General features: G+C 54.7%; 2 protein-coding genes across 2 annotated transcripts; one reads left to right on the top strand and one right to left on the bottom strand.

Annotated features, from left to right (window-relative positions):
• Positions 1 to 299: 299 nt before the first annotated feature.
• COCSUDRAFT_44868 (hypothetical protein) lies at positions 300 to 10,210 on the top strand (the record flags this gene model as incomplete). The annotated part of the gene is made up of 24 exons (XM_005643575.1): positions 300 to 344; positions 492 to 584; positions 772 to 921; positions 1,047 to 1,152; positions 1,297 to 1,467; positions 1,614 to 1,717; positions 1,942 to 2,118; positions 2,362 to 2,461; positions 2,729 to 2,906; positions 3,314 to 3,459; positions 3,656 to 3,839; positions 4,175 to 4,260; positions 4,536 to 4,729; positions 5,061 to 5,183; positions 5,458 to 5,587; positions 5,983 to 6,173; positions 6,574 to 6,684; positions 7,025 to 7,238; positions 7,549 to 7,800; positions 8,111 to 8,206; positions 8,467 to 8,526; positions 8,685 to 8,801; positions 9,357 to 9,566; positions 10,071 to 10,210. The coding sequence occupies 24 exons, from the start codon at positions 300 to 302 to the stop codon at positions 10,208 to 10,210; spliced, it is 3,378 nt and encodes a 1,125-aa protein (XP_005643632.1).
• A 157-nt stretch (positions 10,211 to 10,367) lies between these two features.
• Positions 10,368 to 13,077, bottom strand: COCSUDRAFT_34352 (hypothetical protein). Its single transcript, XM_005643574.1, has 7 exons — positions 12,970 to 13,077; positions 12,398 to 12,485; positions 12,056 to 12,262; positions 11,670 to 11,740; positions 11,480 to 11,546; positions 11,183 to 11,253; positions 10,368 to 10,981 (listed from the first exon to the last, which is right to left on the bottom strand). The coding sequence occupies exons 2-7, from the start codon at positions 12,464 to 12,466 to the stop codon at positions 10,915 to 10,917; spliced, it is 552 nt and encodes a 183-aa protein (XP_005643631.1). The 5' UTR covers positions 12,467 to 12,485; positions 12,970 to 13,077; the 3' UTR covers positions 10,368 to 10,914.
• Between the last annotated feature and the right edge of the window lie 837 nt (positions 13,078 to 13,914).

Below are 13,914 nucleotides of genomic sequence, written 5' to 3'. Positions count from 1 at the left end.
TAGGGCGTGACAGTGAGGCTGTCCAGGCGAACCTTGGACTTAGGACGTCAGCAGAGCTGGCGTGTTGACATCATCACCAATTCAGAGAGGTGAACGATGCTGCAAGTGATCTTGAGAACTTCTCAATGAGAAGACAATGTATCAGACTTAGCAGAGATTTGAAGTGTGGTGTGGCACAAGGAGGAGTCTTCATGACGAAGTGTTCCACAAAGTGTATCAATACACCCATTATCCTGTAATTGTCGATCAGCGGTGGGAAGTGTCCGTCACAAAGAAAATATAACGCGATACTTATCAAGATGTCGCAGCTGGACTTTAAAGCTTTCAAGCAAGCTGGAGCCAAGGTTTGCTCATCCTCCATGCCCACCAACAATTTGGTTACTTCTTCTGAGCTTCACAATGTAACGTAGGAATATGCTTTTACAATATTTACACTTTGCTATATGTGTGCAACCAAATAAGCTGTTCCTCTATGGCACCTTACTGTGCAGGTGAAAACGCTTGTGTTCCATCCTGTCCAGCCCTGGTTGGCCTATGCAGACGTCAATCAGGCTATTACTGTGTGGGACTGGTCGAGTCAGCAGGTGTGCAGCTAACAAGACCTCTTTTTACCAATGCCAAAGCCATAATATCCCTGTTCCATGTAGCTGCTCCTGCTTGTTGCACCATGGATCACAGATCTCCAACATGGTGTCCATTGGTTTCCAAGACTATTGGACCTGTTGAAGAGCATGCGAAGGGATGGGAACCTTATCTTCAGCGTGGTGGCAGGTGGTGTGGGAGGTCCAACTCAGTGGAGCCGATGAGGGCGCGCTGCAGGATGCCATGCTGCAGCGCCTGGCAGAGAAGGAGACTGGTTACTATGGCAAAGCCGGCATCCCCAGGCCGGGCGCCACTTCAAAGGGAGCGGCTCCTGGAGCGGTGAGCGCTGATAGCATGCAAGAGTTCCACCTGTACAGTGCACGCATTAGAGAGCCCGTGCTTGGTGGGGGGTGAGTGCGTTTGCAGGATGTAAACGGTGAAGGTTTGGGACTGTTGTGCTGCAGGTGAAGGATCTGCAATTCCTGGACACAGAAGCCTGCTACTGGCAGCTGGCCCTGCAGAATTCCATGCAGTACAGGGCGCACTCCAAGGCTGGCATCCCACACTTGGGTCTGTCCCTTCCCCTGATGACAAGCACCATGACTCGCCTCCTGTAGCTCAGCTCCCTTCATTTGCGGCCTTGAGCAATTTGCTATCACGGTGCACTGTTGCAGACGAATGAAGGCTCTGAAAGACAGTGCCCTTGTGATGCAGGGCGAGTGAGGGGTCTGAAGGGGCATCGGTGGCTCATTGCAGCCTGCGAGACCAAGATCCTGATGACAGACCTGGTCTCCCGGGCCACGAGGGAGGTGCCGCGCGCAGTGCTGGATGGCAGAGCGCCCACCAGCCTGGCCTTCCTCTACAAGTGCTCTCCCCTGCTGCTTGGTGCGGCCACCAAGCACTCGCTCTCCCCGCTCCATTTTGGGATTCTTTATGCATCTACCTGTGCTCCTGTATGGCCAATTTTTGTGGACGTCTCTTTCAGGGGAGGGCAGGAAGAGAAACCTTAGGAAAACTTTCTCCTGCTGCAGGGTACGGTGCTGGGGACAACAACAGTCAGGCCATAATCACGCCTGTCATAGCCGTTGGCACCTCTGCCGGCGTCGTCTACCTGATCTCCGTCTCCACACTGCAGGTGGAGAATCTCCCCTGGCAGACACTAATTGCTATGCAGGAGATACGCATGAATATCGTGTCATAAGAACATGCTCTAGAACAAGTGAGGCCAGTCATTTCGCCCCTCCATTACCTTGAGGTCATCTGGCAGTTCAGCGTTTCAGAGAAATGCAGATATAAGTGCTTCTGCTGCCGAGCAATCCTCGAGGCATTGAGCTGAGCTGGCGTTCCCTGCACTGCCAGGTCTACGCAAAGCTGACGGGCGCGCACAAGTCGGCGGTGACGAAGCTGCTGGTGCTGGGCGGCCGCGAACAGGGCGGCCCGGACATGCTGCTGTCCTGCTCTGCCGATGGCACCGTGGCTGTGTGGGAGCCCTCCGCCACAGCCCCTCAGGGCCCTGACAAAGAGATCAGCGCCAAGGTGCCCTCTGCGCGAGTGCCCTTGCATTCCAATACCACACCTTTGCAACGTGCTGCGCAGTAGAGCTGGTGGCATACATTTCATTCCTGGCTGGAACCTCCCTTGTATCTTGGCAAGTATTCTGTATCGCTCTGAAGAGCGCTTTGTATGCCTCTAAAGAGAATGCTTAGCTTGCATGCCCTTCATGTTATAAGGCATGCAGCGGGTGATGATGGCAGAGGCTGATGGGTTATGTGCGTGCAGGTCACATTTAAGGCGCACGATGGAGCGGTGCTGACGATGCAGCTGTTCCAGGTGAACCAGGGCTCCCCGGACCCCGGCCCCCTCCGCCTTATCACCTCAGGTCCGCCCCGCCAAGTCCACACATTGAGCTGTCTTGCTGCCCCTCCTGAATTACAAACACCTGCACGCTTCTGAATGCCTCCAAGTGAGGACCTTCATGCACGAGCCTCACCCTGCAGAAGTTTTGCAGTGCTCTTCTGCTCAGAGACTGCATGGCATGTGTCCGCAAGTGGGCAAGGGATGCTTTATAGCCCTGATGAGCAGACTGCGAAAGATGGATCAGTCATCTAAATCATTTTATATAAGCAGGGGTGAATGGTTTTTCCAGGTGATGACAAGCGTGTGGCAGTGTGGGCAGCCTGGACCTGGAAGGAGGAGGCGCGGACGAGGCCGTTTATCAAGGGGGCCGCCGACTCATTAGCATTTAGCCCCCGAGCGGGAGCGGCCACCGGCGCGGAGCCATGCATCGTGCTCGCCTCTGGAGAACGTGCCGCCCTGTGGGGACTGTGAGTGTTCCCTCCCTGCCCTGCATCAGACATAACTTTTCAGACAGACACAGATGCGATTGAACGCACACATAGGAGGAAGTCTCTGAGTTGCATCTCTCATTCAGATGTGTCGGGTTGTGAGGGGATTCAGTTCCTCGAGACATCCTACTATGTGTGCGTGTTTGTCAAGCTGGTCCAGTAGACGTAAAACAGGGACGTGTCGCTCCAATGTTCTTCTTGTGCTGCTCATGACCATTGCAGATTGACAGAGTTGTTTGGGTTCTTGCTATGTGATGTGCCACTGCTCATGTCCCCACCTTATTTGATGTGCTCCTTTCTCCGGGCAAACGCCTGCAATGAAAGAGCTACCTGCTGGCATGGCATCATCCTGTGCATGATGGTCTTTGGGGTCCTTCTGCTGGCAGGTATCCAACATCGAGGCAGCTGGAGGCGAAGGAGGTGGCCTCTCTGGAGAGTCTGGTGCCGGCAGGCCAAAAGAAGGCGCCCAAGGTCTATGCTGTCGCCTGCCACCCTCTTCTGCCTCACTTGATCGCCGTGGGGGCAAACACTGGTGCGCCTTCCTCATACACCTGATCTGCTGGCTTCGTAATTGCTTCCAAGCTGCATTTCTTGGTTGCACGGCGAGTACTGTGATTAGGGTGCAGCTTCCTTAGCTGCACCGACCAAGTGCGCAAGTCCTACTCTCCAGCAACGGCATGGGAAATAACCATGCAAGACTGCCAAGTCTGGCTGCTTGTCTGCGCCAGGTGTCGGCCTGCTGTCATTCGACCCCCACGTGCAGCTCCCATTCGCAGCGTTCCCTCTAATCGCCCCGTCACCCGCTGACCTGGACAGCCCAAGGGCCAGTGCCGCCAGTGCGTCCGCGTCCGATTACCGGGGCTGCGGATACGCATTTGCCACCGACTCGCAGCTCTGGCACGTCGCTTACAGGTACTCTCTCGCTTAGCCTCCCGGGCTCCCAGTTGTCACTGTCAGCGCCTCCGGCCTTGCCTCCTTTGTTTCGTGCACGGGTGTGCTTTTCAGTGGCATCTTAAGAAATAAATTGTGACGTCCACACCTTTGCCACCTGACGTGCAACTCTCCCCTCACCTCTTCCACTGACCATGTAACACCGCCACAGCAAACGGTCTTCCATAGTCAGGTTGAAGAGGTGTGGAGGAGGTGCTCCTTGCGTGGCATAGGCGTGAGAGATGTCTGCAATAATGTGGGCTGTCAAAATTGAAAGTGTGCGAGGCAGCGCAAGAAAAGTGAAGTATGTCCTGCAGGCCGGGATGGAGTGATGGCCCGAGCGGCAGGCAGCTCACCGCGGACCTCAAGTCCAAACGCAGCGTTGCCAGCTTTGGCCCGCACGGTACATACACCATCCAGAGGACTACTGATGTGCACTGCAGCTATTCAATGAAATCTTGCGTGAACCCCCGGTGCCCTGCATGGAGCAGAGTGGAAGTACCCGGCATTGTAGGTACCAGTGCCGTAAGAGCATGGTGCAGTGAGGGTCCAAGGCTCTTTCTGATGAGCAATCGAACATCGTGCGGCAACATGCTCTGCGTACCAATCGCTGCATTGAGAGTCCAAGGTTGGTCTTTGGGGAGTACATGAATGGGTCCAGGGGTGAAAAATGCGCAGGCAGGGCTGAGGTGGCGATGAGCTGGGACGGGGCGCACTGCAGCGTGGTGTGGCCGGGCGAAGCCGAGTACGCGGTGTACGCCACAGAGTCGCTGGCCTCAAAGGCGCCCTGGAGGCAGATTGCGCGCGGCAGCGGAGTCTCCCTGGCCTGGGCGTCTGCCTCGTCTACTTTTGCTGTGCTGCACATTCCAAAGGTGACTGCTGCGCGCAGGGCACCGCTTCCCAGTGACATACTATTCCATCTGGCATGGGTGTGGCCCCACACTGCATGCCTGGTGACAAGCAGGGAATGTCACGAGCAAGTATGGCGTGCAGTAAATTCATCAGAATGTGCTGCATATCACTAGGTAATCCTGCAGCAACTAGTCCATCTAAGCCAGCCAGGTCTGCAATCTGCAATTGTGGAGTGCTTGGCTGCCTCTGTTGCTTTACACAGGCTGTTTGCTGCCCTGCTCATGCTCGCAGTTGAGAGAACCATTCTTGCTATAACAGGAAGTACTTCTTAGGGGACCTTTTTGGTGACAGGCTGCCGCCCCAGAGCTGATGAGGCGCAGCAAGAAGAAGTCGAAAGCAAAGGAGGAGGAGGCGGCCGCAGCGGCCGCTGCTGCGGCCGCAAGCGCTGCTGCCGCAGCCAACACCGAGGTCAAGGTGAGTGCTTCTGCTTGCCAGCCTCAATATCTCAAGATGCAGGGCAGGTTCTGCTTCGTTTTCTGCAGGGATTGGAGGCATGACAGGCAGGGGAGCAATGCCTGGCAGGCTTCTTCCCTCGGCAGAAAATGAACAAGAAACTCCTAACCACATCAAGTAGCTGCAGAGGTACTTGAAGTTGAATACAGTATTCTCCTCTAGCAGGAATTGGCATGCGCACGCAGAAGGTTCTGAAGTCAGTTGATCTGACGAGTTGAGATGTATACTGGTGCAGGTGTACAGGGGGGAGGACGGCGGTGCGGTGAAGGAGGTGTGCAGCAATGTCATCATGGGATCTGACCGGCCCACCTCGCTGCATGGCGGGGCAGTGCTCGGTGTCGGCTTTGACAAGAAGATCCGGCCAGGTGCAATACCCATCCTCCCAAGATGGCAATTAAATTCGAGAGTAGAGCGTGCGTGTATTCGCAAGCGTGCTAAAAACAAAGCTCGTGGCTGTAGTCTGCAGCTCAGGACGAGAATAGTCTAGAGGAAGAGGAGTGCATTTGACTCTCTCCTACACTTTGGTCTGTGAATGTCAATCTCATGCTTGCCTTGTCCAGCACTCCATCGCCCTTAGTCTTACATGACCCATTCCGATCTTTGCCTCACTGGCCATTGCAGAAGCTTCCATGGCTTCTGGTGTATTGCGTGTAAGATTCCCTAAGCTTTCTAGTGCTGGGAGAGAAGTGACAGGTGCAACAAATGGGCTTTTAATGTTTGTGCTAGGTGCCAATGACTCATTGCAATAGTTGGGTCACAGGGCACAGGCGGGGGCAGACCATGCGGTGGTACTCCTGGAAGACCTATGGGGGAATTGGAGGGGTGATGGTTGAGCCACGCTGGGTTTCCTGGGCCCCGGACGCCAGCGTGGCAGTGCTGGCCTATGAAGATACCCTTGTCTTCTGCCGCACCCAGCCCAGCTTCTCAGCGTTTGCCTCGCTTCCCCTGAAGGTATGTCCTGCATGCGCCAGAACCAGGGCAATCCTTTGTTGGGTCGTGAGGAATGTCTCTCAAAGGAGAGTTCTTTGATCAACGCATCCTATCACAGACCTTGTCCAGGAGGGCCCTGACCTGCCCCTCTTGTCTGTCAGCCAATGACGCCTTGAGATGGAGAGTTCAAATGTAGAGAAGCTGTGTATTTGGCTGGCTAACGCGATTACTGCTTGAGGGGTCAAAAAATAAGTACGGAGCTGACACCAAACCTGCCGTGTGGCTGCCATGAATAAGAGTGCCATCCCATGCCGAAATTTCGGCCTAATCTGACTTAGGCAGATTTCTCTGCATGGGTTGACACTCTTACTCACATGTCTTAAAAACCGGCATGTTGTGTGATATAATGCACTGTGAACAGGATGCGACATCTGGCGCGTGGCACAGCCACCAGCTGTACGTGACCACGCCGTCCTCTGTCCACTGCGTGATGGTAGCGGGCGGCGCCGGTGCAACAGCGCCACATCTAGAGGTGAGCATTACGTCATTCATCGCGATTGACACATAACTAACGTGTCCTTCACCGTTCTCCTGTGCTTGGCATAAGTCCAACTTTTGCTTTTGCACCTTTCCAAGCTCATCCACAGTCGTATTACCTCTTGGGCTCTCCTCCTTCTAGTCCAAGAGCAGTGATGACAAATGAATACCGTCAACGGCCTTATGAGTCCATAGAGCTTTACAGGTAAAGAGCACATGCATCCTTTGGTTGCATCACCTTATATGGCAGAAACTCAAACATTGCAAATTTCAAGCAGCGCCCTCCGCCACAGGTGGTGCGTCTAGCGTCGCATGCGGGCGGCGCGGTGGCGCAGGCGGCGGCGGCCGGCGACGCGGTGGCGGCGCTGCCGGCCGAGACGCTGCGGTGCGCGGGGCCGGCGGCGGCCGTGGGAGTGCGCGAGGGCGTGCTGTGGCTGCTGGATGCACGTGGGCAGCCCTTTGTGCTCCCAGTGTCCCATGCCGGTCTGCGTGCGCGTTCCCTCGCCCTCGCCGGCGCCCCTGCCGCCGCCCGCAGCATCGCCGAGCAGGGTGCGTTCCTAATATGCGCTTTATAGGAGTGCACGGATGTGCTCTCCTGCAGAGTTGCCTGCTACCAGCAGGTATCAACACGAGATTAAGTGCTAGGAGTTTGCATATACACCGGGCTGGTTATTATTTTGTTGCCATGAAGATTTTGCAGAGCACAGCTGTGTGAGATGCACTTATGCCAGCTCTTGCATCGGCGGCGACAAGCAGGGGACCCGGCCTTGCGACTCAGAAATTCTGTACTTTGCGCAACCCCTTCCGATCAACAACGTAAATGTGGCATTTTCAGACACTGAGTGGACCATGTGCGCAGGGCTGTGGCAGGGCAACCACGACGGTCTCGCGGCGTTCCTGGCGGCAACGGGGCCGGCCGCGCTCCCGGACGCGGCGGCGCTGTCGGGCCTGTCGCTGCGCGCGGAACTGCGGCTGTGCCGAGGGGCCGGGCAGCTGCGCCGCGCGCTCGCATGCCTCACCGCCATGGCCGCCGGCGCCAGCGAGCGCTCCGCCCTCACCGGCCTGCCCTGCTGGCGCGGCTCCGACAGCTTCATGCGGCCCTCCACCGCAGGTGCCGCAAACACTCTGTAATAACACGTATAGGAATTCTGACCTGCTAAAGAAATGGCCCATTGTGAACGCGGGGGTGGCTTCATCATCCGCTGTGTGCACAACATTGATGAGGAAGTTATTGGGCTATTTTTTACCAAAATAACAACGATTTGAAAGGCATCGCTATATATGCACGTGCTGCTGGAGACCAGGATACCCTATTTGCGCACTGTAGCGGGCACCAAGTAGTGCAAGGCACCTCTTATTAAATCAAATGTAGAGGCTTGGAGTGACTGTGGTCTGATGCAGTCGTATGATGCTGCATGCAGCAGGGCGCCTGTCTCCGCAGATGAGGCCCTCGCTGTCTCCTGAGGGCGCCCAGGCCGCGGATTTCCTCTCCCTTGACTCCATACCAGCCACATCAGGTGCGCCCTCATCCCAGCCTATGTGCATCCCAAGCTGCATGTGCGCCGGCTGCCCCACTATGTGCAAATCTGAAGGCGAGGCAGGCATGGGAGGAATACCCGGCTCGCTGCAGACTTTGCGCACACTGGAGCGGGAAATATGTGATTGTCCAACCTGAACGGTGAAACTCAAAGCGGCAACGTCCAGATGGAGTGGTATGAGACTGGCGAATCTGCTGCTCAATTTTGCATTTGCAAAAGCCTGAGCTGTGCTCCTGTAGGAGCGTCACCAGAAGGGGAGGAGGCTGTGGACTGGGATGCTGGAATGGGCTCGGCAGCAGGTGCGCACCAAAACATGCCCTGTTTGCCCCCATGTCCGGTACCTGTACAAAAGTCCCAGCATTGCATGCTGTTTTCAGGTTCAGTTCGTAGCATCGCACATAATATGTAAGGGAACATATGAGAGAAAAGAGATAAATGCATGAAATTGGTGATGCAGGCGGTGAGGCAAGCAGTGAATCTGATATGCCGGTGAGCAGCGGAAGCATTCCAGGTGTGGCGGAGGAGGCGCTTCTGCTGGCAGAGGCTGCAGAGGGCTCCAAACAGAGCCACAGAGGTGTGTCTCAGTGTTATGCCCCTAATGCATGTTCCACAGCAAAATGCAAGGGATGTCTGGCTCGGCATCTACCCACGCATGGCAATAACAAGTCATTGGCACGCCTTCACAAAAATGGATATGTTCCCCTGGCATGTCACAATCTGCTTCACAGGGAATACCGATGTGATTGGCATACACTGTTTTCTGACACCACATCTTCCCTTAGCCTCCAAGGATTGGCCAGGCATCTGAAATGTGCTGTTCAAGGAATGGCCAGGCCTCTCAAACCTGTCATCCAAGGAATGGCCTGGTCTTCAAAGGCTGTTGCTCACGCAGCAATCAACCACACGCACTTGCACCCTCAGAACATGTCCCGGACAAGCTCGAGCATTGTTTGTCGACCTGGAACTTGTGCAGCTTCCCATAATCGAGCAGGCGGCTTGACAGGGGACGAAATTCATTCAGATTGGGACTCCCGTAGGGGTGTTTCTAAGCGCCACCCTGAGGGACCATGAGCATCGACTTGTGTACCACTCTGAAGAGCTGTCCTCTGAGGGCAAAGTTCCTGCACAGGCATCGCGGCGGCGGCGCTACGCATAGCGGCGCAGCATGTGGGCGGGCTGCCGGAGGAGCGGCTGCCGGCGCTGGTGGCGCGGCTGATGCGCGCGGGGCTGCTGCAGGAGGCGCTGGCGGCCGCAGGGAATGCGCCCGAACAGCTGCTCCCCCTCGTTGCCGCCCTTTCGGGGCCGTCCCCTGCCATCCCCGCCGCCCTGGAGGCTGCCGGTGAGTTTTCTGCGCTGGTCACATCACCGATCCACAGTGGTATTCCGGCAGGGCCGCGAGGCATGTCAATATTGCTGTGGAAGAACGTGACACTGTGACCAATCTGCTTGGGACAGTGGGATCCCCGCCGACTTGGAGGCCACCTGTGAATTTTCTGCCGGTCAAATCATCTAATCAAAGTTGCGACTTCTGGCTCTATATCACATAGAGCCAAACAAGCAGCTGAGATTACACGTCCAGAAGTGTGTGTCCTGGCTGGGAGTGTGGCATGTTGAATAAAGACTTTGGAAGAGCCCGAGTGTGCAGTGAGCATGTTGCCTGGAGGCTTGAGCGAGCGAGGGACTTTCTTTGCTGGGTCTCTTGTCACTCTTCTCTGCTTTTTTGGCCTTGGAAATTCCACAGCGTCCGATGTGTGTGTTGTGGGCAGTGCGGTGCTGGGCCAGTGAAGTAGCATGCGAGACCTTTCAACATCAGAAGTGGCTGACGGGGAGCGGGTATGCGCAGGTTTGGTGCCCCAAGCTGCCATCTACACGCATGCGTGGCGAGCCGGCAACATGCTGACAGCGACCAGTGTGTGGGGAGAGCGCCTCAGTTCAGCAGCCGGCCATGGGCACAACGTGTCTGTTGCGCCGCCGGTGCAATGACGGCATGAGTAGAGCTGCACATCTGTGAATTGCGTGCATCATGATGAGGTCTTCTGTAGGCGATCGCATTCATGTTCTGGAGCTGTGCGCCATGTTTGGATTAGTGAAGTACTGAGTAGAACTCTCTGAAGTAAAACTGGCTTGTAACTAGCGGCAACTGCAGTCTGAGATTCTTTACAGTGGTTGCGCTTCAGAAAAAACTGTCTGCGCAAGCATGAACAGAGCACTGGGTGAGGATGCTTCTAAAGTGTCCCATATCATGAAATAAGCAGAATGTACGAAACAAAATTGATCGGAATAAAAAGAAAAGGCAACATTGCAGCCCGTACTGTGTACACGCAACATCCAGTCCTTTCAGCACCCTGCTGACACACCGCAAGTAGACCCCTGCTAATTATGGTGTACTGAATATACCGTACTCTCGCAATAATTCCGTAAGCCCGCTGCAGCCCTACAGTAGCCGAGTCCAAAATCGGAAAAGTGCAGGGGCAGGGGATGAGCATATTAGTTCTCCAGGGCCACTGGCAGGGGCTAGCTCATTCATTTAATTATCAGGTGAGACTTTTGAGACAAAGAGTTCAATCTCAGCAGAACTGGGTTCATTCCTTCCTGCCTGCGGGTCATCCCTTCGAAGGAATTCCTTGCGACTCCCTCATCACTTCCTAGGAGTGTCGGGTGATAGCAGAACAATTTGTCGCGTCATTTCAAGGATACCGCTTGTTGCCGCCACCGCAGCATGCGCACAGACCAGCAATCATCCGCGCGAATGACCTGCGGCATGCAAAAATCATATGAGGCAACGCTTGTGCTGTGCAGCAACTCAGCAAACAAGACAGGTGCAACTGGAAGGTAGTATCCAGCTTGAGACATAGGCTTGATACATTGCTGGACTCATGGATGTCAAGTTGTGGAGTGCATGCCAATGGGCTGCATCAATATTTTTGAGGGGGACAGAAATGGGATGGAGCGTACAGGAGGGCCAGAAGAAGGAAGAGGCCGCAGCCGACCCAGCAGATGATCCACTCCGCCATGCGCCAGTCGTGCTGCGCAGCCAACATCAATATATCAAAGAAAGTGTGTCTTCCCTTATTAGAAGGCCATTCCAGGCACTTGCCAATGAGACGCTCAGCCTGAATCCTCTATGTCAAAGACCATCTTGGGTGTGGTGGTTGTTGGCCGCTCACGGCAAGAAGTGCAATGCAATGCCATCACATTCTTCTGCTGGTGAGCATTGCCCAGTGTGCGCCAAGTAAGAAATGCGGCAATCACCTGGGCCACATTAGCATTGTCTGCCTCGAACGAGCGCTTCATGATCACGACTGCGCCAATGGCCCACCTGCAATGGACAGCAGCTCTGTCTACATTTTGTCTCACACTATTTGATTGTGCCATCTTTGGAGGGCTTTTCTGACAGAGTATGAACGAATGCAATGTGCTGCGGTATTTCACTGCATCGTACCAGGCAGTGCCGGCTCCCGCAAAGAGGAATTCCAGAACCGCGCCGCAGCCGCAGAGGTCACAGGTGCAGCACTGCAGCAATCATACAGCCCAGTCAGCATCCGTGTGCAGCGCTTGCTCCGGTGTGGGCAATAAACCAATCGGATTCTGCAGTGCTCGCTGCTTGCTGATGCTGGGTGCCGAGCAGATTGCCATGCAGCAAATAGAGATGGCCCAGGCACTAGCTAATTCATGCTCCCCAGCCTCTATTCTGCAGCTCACTTTAGATTTGCGCAGGTCTATATCCTATACCCTCACATTGGCGAGCACCTCCTCAATATTGGGTGGACTCAACAGCAGCAGCTGTGCGGGTCATGAGGGGATGTGGGCCTCAGACGGTGGGCTTACCAGGAAGAGGGCCACAATAAGTGTGGCAATGATACTAACACCAGAGATGGTGTAGGCATAGATGCACATGTCTGCCTTTGAGGTGTCTGCGTTGAGCAGGCAGGTCCCTGTGACGTTGTAGGTGCGCGCGCTGGCATCCACTGAGAAGTTGGAGATGTGCGACAGCTTGAAGTAGGTGATCAGGATCACCGCCAGGGCCACGCCCAGCTGCGCAATCACAATTGGTCTCATGCAGCAAGAGGTATGGTCTTTTCTAAGAAGATTTGGTTTACAAGCAACGGACTACTTGAAATTTTGCTGAAAGGCAAGGTGACTTGCGGCAGGACAACTTGGGACGGGCACCTGAAGGAAGGACACCAGTCCCACCCATCCCCGAAGGGCTGCACTTGTTTGCCGATCTCCGTACGACATGCTTCAATGGTTTCTTCTTCTGTGCCGCACAGCGATGGGTGAGAACATGGTTCTTGGTCAGCACAGGCAACCAGAGCAGGGAGGTGCTTCACACCCTCTCTGCAAGCACCGTGGTTTCTCGCTCTACTTTCTACATGATACCAACTGCCACAGCATTTCCACCGTAAAAGGGAGGCCTGGACCTCTTGCACCAAGATAAGGTGCGATGCTATATTCCAGGATGTGCCATGAAATCAGCAACCCGTGGCCACCCTCCCCCTTGACCACTCAGATAAAATACAAGAAATTATAAAACAGCACTTGAATGGCTGTATGCTAATAACAATGACCCGGCGAAGCGCTTAGAAGATACCACAGTCATGTAACCGTTCGACAAACTTGGTGGTTTTTCTGGGCGAACGTTTCTTCCAGAGCGTCACAAGCACTCCATCCTATCTTTAATGCACCAGCACTGCTCCCACAATGCAGACCTTTCCCTCGAATCGTGCAGCCACACCGCCTACCTGCTGTTTGGTAAGGTCAGCACCTCTTCAGCTCTGGTCCAATTCTGTCAAGAGCAGAGCTTCTATCGCACCCAGCACGGCCTGCTACTTCTGTGGACACTGCAAACGAGTTTGAGCAGCACTGCGCTTGTGATCTCCTGCCACGGCGGACGTTTCCAAGACGAAGGAAGGGACCGGCAGCTTCCCACCAAATCCGCTTCGTCCCTTTCCAACACGTGGCATCTCATCACTCATTTCAGTGCAAGCATGGTTCCCAAAGGTTCCCTTGTTTTGGTTTTGCCACAATATTCCCGCCTGTACAACAACAATCTGTCGGCATGATGTCTGCTCACTAAGCTCAACCAGAAATCACGCTCAGTGGCTCTTGAATGATCAAATATACTTACGTAGAAGTTGCAGCTGCAGCAGCCTCGGCCGCGGCCGCGCATGCATGTGTGCATATGCAGTGCTGCAGGATTCTAATCAACAGAAATCTCCACTAGGATGAATCAAACTTAATTACCTGTTCAGCTGATGCACACTGAATGGGTCGCAAGTGCGCACTTGCGGGCATGCCCTGCCCAGTAATTGTTTGCTTGCTGGGGTCTCAAGCAGTGTTGATCAACACTCATGAGAAGGTCCGCCACTGTGACAGATTCCTGCTCCGAGTCAGCCAGGAAAATATCGGGTAAATCTTTCTGAGGGGGCAGTGCAGGGCTACATCGGCCAGAATGCGGCCCAAGTGTGACGGGACACAGTTGCAGATGTGGAACAGGCCCGGGGCATCCACACCCGCATGATTGAACACCTATGATAATCACAATCCATCAGGTTCGAACCTTGATCTGCCAAGTGAGCGCAAAGTGCTGCAGCTGGTTTGAGCATGTGGGCTTCCCAATTGAAGTAAATGGATCGCATGCATTGACCGCACCAGGACCAACCGGTGTTTGCCTCCAGAACTCTGCA

This window comes from Coccomyxa subellipsoidea (genome assembly GCF_000258705.1).
Source record: "Coccomyxa subellipsoidea C-169, whole genome shotgun sequence".
In the NCBI taxonomy this organism is placed as follows: domain Eukaryota; kingdom Viridiplantae; phylum Chlorophyta; class Trebouxiophyceae; family Coccomyxaceae; genus Coccomyxa; species Coccomyxa subellipsoidea.
The sequence above is the reverse complement of the archived record's forward strand: the minus strand, read 5'-3'. Positions and strand labels throughout refer to the sequence as shown.

Excerpts from the sequence above, each read along its gene's own strand:
- COCSUDRAFT_34352 (XM_005643574.1), bottom strand. The coding sequence starts at position 12,466 with ATGTCGTACGGAGATCGGCAAACAAGTGCAGCCCTTCGGGGATGGGTG. Across the intron at positions 11,741-12,055 it reads TTATTGTGGCCCTCTTCCTG|TGCTGCACCTGTGACCTCTG; the intron begins GTAAGCCCACCG and ends TGATTGCTGCAG. Across the intron at positions 11,254-11,479 it reads ACAATGCTAATGTGGCCCAG|CACGACTGGCGCATGGCGGA; the intron begins GTGATTGCCGCA and ends TTGGCTGCGCAG.